This window comes from Quercus suber, unplaced genomic scaffold, assembly GCF_002906115.3.
Source record: "Quercus suber isolate HL8 unplaced genomic scaffold, Cork oak 2.0 scaffold_561, whole genome shotgun sequence".
NCBI classification, from domain to species: domain Eukaryota; kingdom Viridiplantae; phylum Streptophyta; class Magnoliopsida; order Fagales; family Fagaceae; genus Quercus; species Quercus suber.
The window spans coordinates 279,074-281,576 of NW_027070006.1; the positions used below are offsets into that span (position 1 = coordinate 279,074).

Sequence of the window (2,503 nt, forward strand, 5' to 3'; positions counted from 1 at the left end):
GTTAGCCTTGGCCGTCTCTACCTAACTGCAGGGAGCTGTCAGCTCCTTCTCCAAGGTTGTCTTGACCTCTTGCCCCTTTTCCCGCCGACGGGTCTCCTCATTCAACTTCTTGTTCAACTCTATCACCTCCTTGTTGAGAGTGTGGATGACATCCTTGTATTGATCCTGTTTGTTAGTCAAGGTTTCATTACACTTCCTAAGATGGCTGATCACCCCCACCTCAGCAACGCACCTATTTTGGAGCACCTTCATACGCACCAGCGCTTAAAAATGAATTACAATCATCAACTAAAGAATAAACAACAAAATGAAAGAGTTTGGGTAAAGAACATACCCAAGAGAGGTCAAAAAGACTGGTCACCCCCAAATATTCCGCAATCTGCTCTGCGCAGGGGTCTAAGTCCATCTCCCAGATGATTGACTCAACCATCTTGATGGCATACCCCTTATTCCAAGGAAATGACGAGGTGTTTGCGCCATGTGTCATACCCACAGCCGAGGAGGCCATTGTCACACCGAGGAGGCCACATGCTTGGATAGCAAGGCCAGGCTAGTGGCACGTGACCAGAGGAGGTCATACTGTAGAGAAAGAGCTTCGGGGAGAGGGTTAGTCCTGCCATGACTGAAGAGATGGTGGCTGCCACCACATTTAATGCATCTCACCAAACATCCTAGTTGCATTTATGTGAAAAAAACCCCTGAATAATGCTGCTTTGGCTACCCCAACTCACAAAGGGCTTGAGAAGATGTCTGATAGGACAAACACTCAAGTAGTGACCTGAACGATCAACAAATGGAGGGCCAAGATCATCTAAAGGGAGATATACAATGTAAGAGACCCTATAAGGAGAGGGGATCAGGAAATTCTGTAGAAAATACATTGTAGCAATAAGAACCAAAATTGTATCGAAGTCTAAAGAACTATATTTAAGAATCGCTCTCCTCGGACTTTGCCGAGGAAGGTTCTATCGGTTCCCAGCGCCAGGATTAGTTCCTCAATCTTGAGTAGATGAGGGATCGTGAGGTTAGTGTGCACACCACGCATACTAGCAGGAGCTAGTCTCGAGGTGGAAGTCACATTTCTTATGAGAAGAATACCAAAAGCTTGTAGTTGGAGATTGACCGTCTTCATCGGAGACTATACCGTGAGCAACGGAGAAGGACTCCCTTGGATTTTGACCTTTCTTATGATGATGAGGAAGGTGGTAGTTACAGGCCTAGGACTAGGACTCCTCCCTGTGAGTCCTTTTCATAAGATGAAAACCGTCATTACAAACGGAGGAGTAAGAGTCCACCTTGCAAAGGTCTGGGCAATGATGCTATGAGCAAGGTTCTTAACCAGATCTCTAAATCACCATTTACACATAGAATTGAAGGGGGAAAGCTTCCTCGGCGCTTTGCTCAGCCAACATTCACCATGTACAATGGAAGAACGGATCCCGTGGAGTATGTGAGCCACTTCAACCAAAGAATAGTTGTACATTCCAAGAGCAAGGCCTTGATGTGCAAGGTGTTCCCATCCAGTTTGGGGGCTGTGGCGATGAGGTGGTTTGACAGCCTGAAAGAAGGCTCTATCATCTCCTTTAAGGAGCTTACTCGGGCATTTGAGGCCTGTTTTGTGACTTGTAGCAAGGTTCCTCGACCTTTGGACTCTTTGATGTCCATGGCAATGTGGGAAGGGGAGACCTTGAAAACGTATTCCGACAGGTACTGGGAGATGTTCAACGAGATAGATGGGGATTTTGTCGACGTAGCTATAAGGACTTTCAAGGTCGGCTTACCCGTCAAGCACGACTTGAGAAAATCTTTGACTAGGAAACTAGTCAGAAGTGTGCGTTGGCTCATGGATTGCATTGATGAGTATAAGCGGATCGAGGAGGACCAACAACAAGGAAAGGGGAAAGCTAAGGTGGTCCCTCAAGATAGAAGGGATTTCAAGTCGGATAGGTACAATAACAACCGACCTCGAAGAGATTTTGCAGGGCATTCAGGCTCCACTACTACATAGGTAGTCAGTACTGTGTTCCGAGAGCTCGTACACCAAATCCTGGAGAAAATAAGGCATGTGCCATACTTTCAATGGCCGAATAAGATGGGAGGAGACCCTATGACGTGCAACCAAAGTCTCCACTGCCAATACCACCAAGAATGGGGGCACACTACCAAAGATTGCAGGACGTTATAGAGTCACTTGGAACAGTTGGTCAAAATTGGAAAGTTGAAGCAATTCCTGTATCAGCCTAGCAGCAGGGTGGCCAAGTGGGGTCGGGAGCTCAGAAAGATGCGTCTACGAGACCTCTTTTGGGTACAATTAATGTCATTCTTACTACTCCAAGTAGGACGGGTTCTCGGCCATCCAAGGTACTGTCTATAGCTCAGCCGTCTATCGAAGACTCGCCCTCTGATTCTAAGAGGAGTAGAGTGGGGGTCCAACCAACTCTGAGCTTTTTTGATGAAGACAAACTCGAGACCTTGTAGCCATATGATGATGCCTTGGTGGTCA

General features: G+C 46.9%; 1 protein-coding gene across 1 annotated transcript; it reads left to right on the forward strand.

The window, feature by feature from the left end:
• Positions 1-1,417: 1,417 nt before the first annotated feature.
• On the forward strand, positions 1,418-2,008 carry LOC136063695 (uncharacterized). Its single transcript, XM_065764435.1, has one exon. It carries the CDS (start codon positions 1,418-1,420, stop codon positions 2,006-2,008), a length of 591 nt encoding a protein of 196 aa, XP_065620507.1.
• The last annotated feature ends 495 nt before the right edge of the window (positions 2,009-2,503 follow it).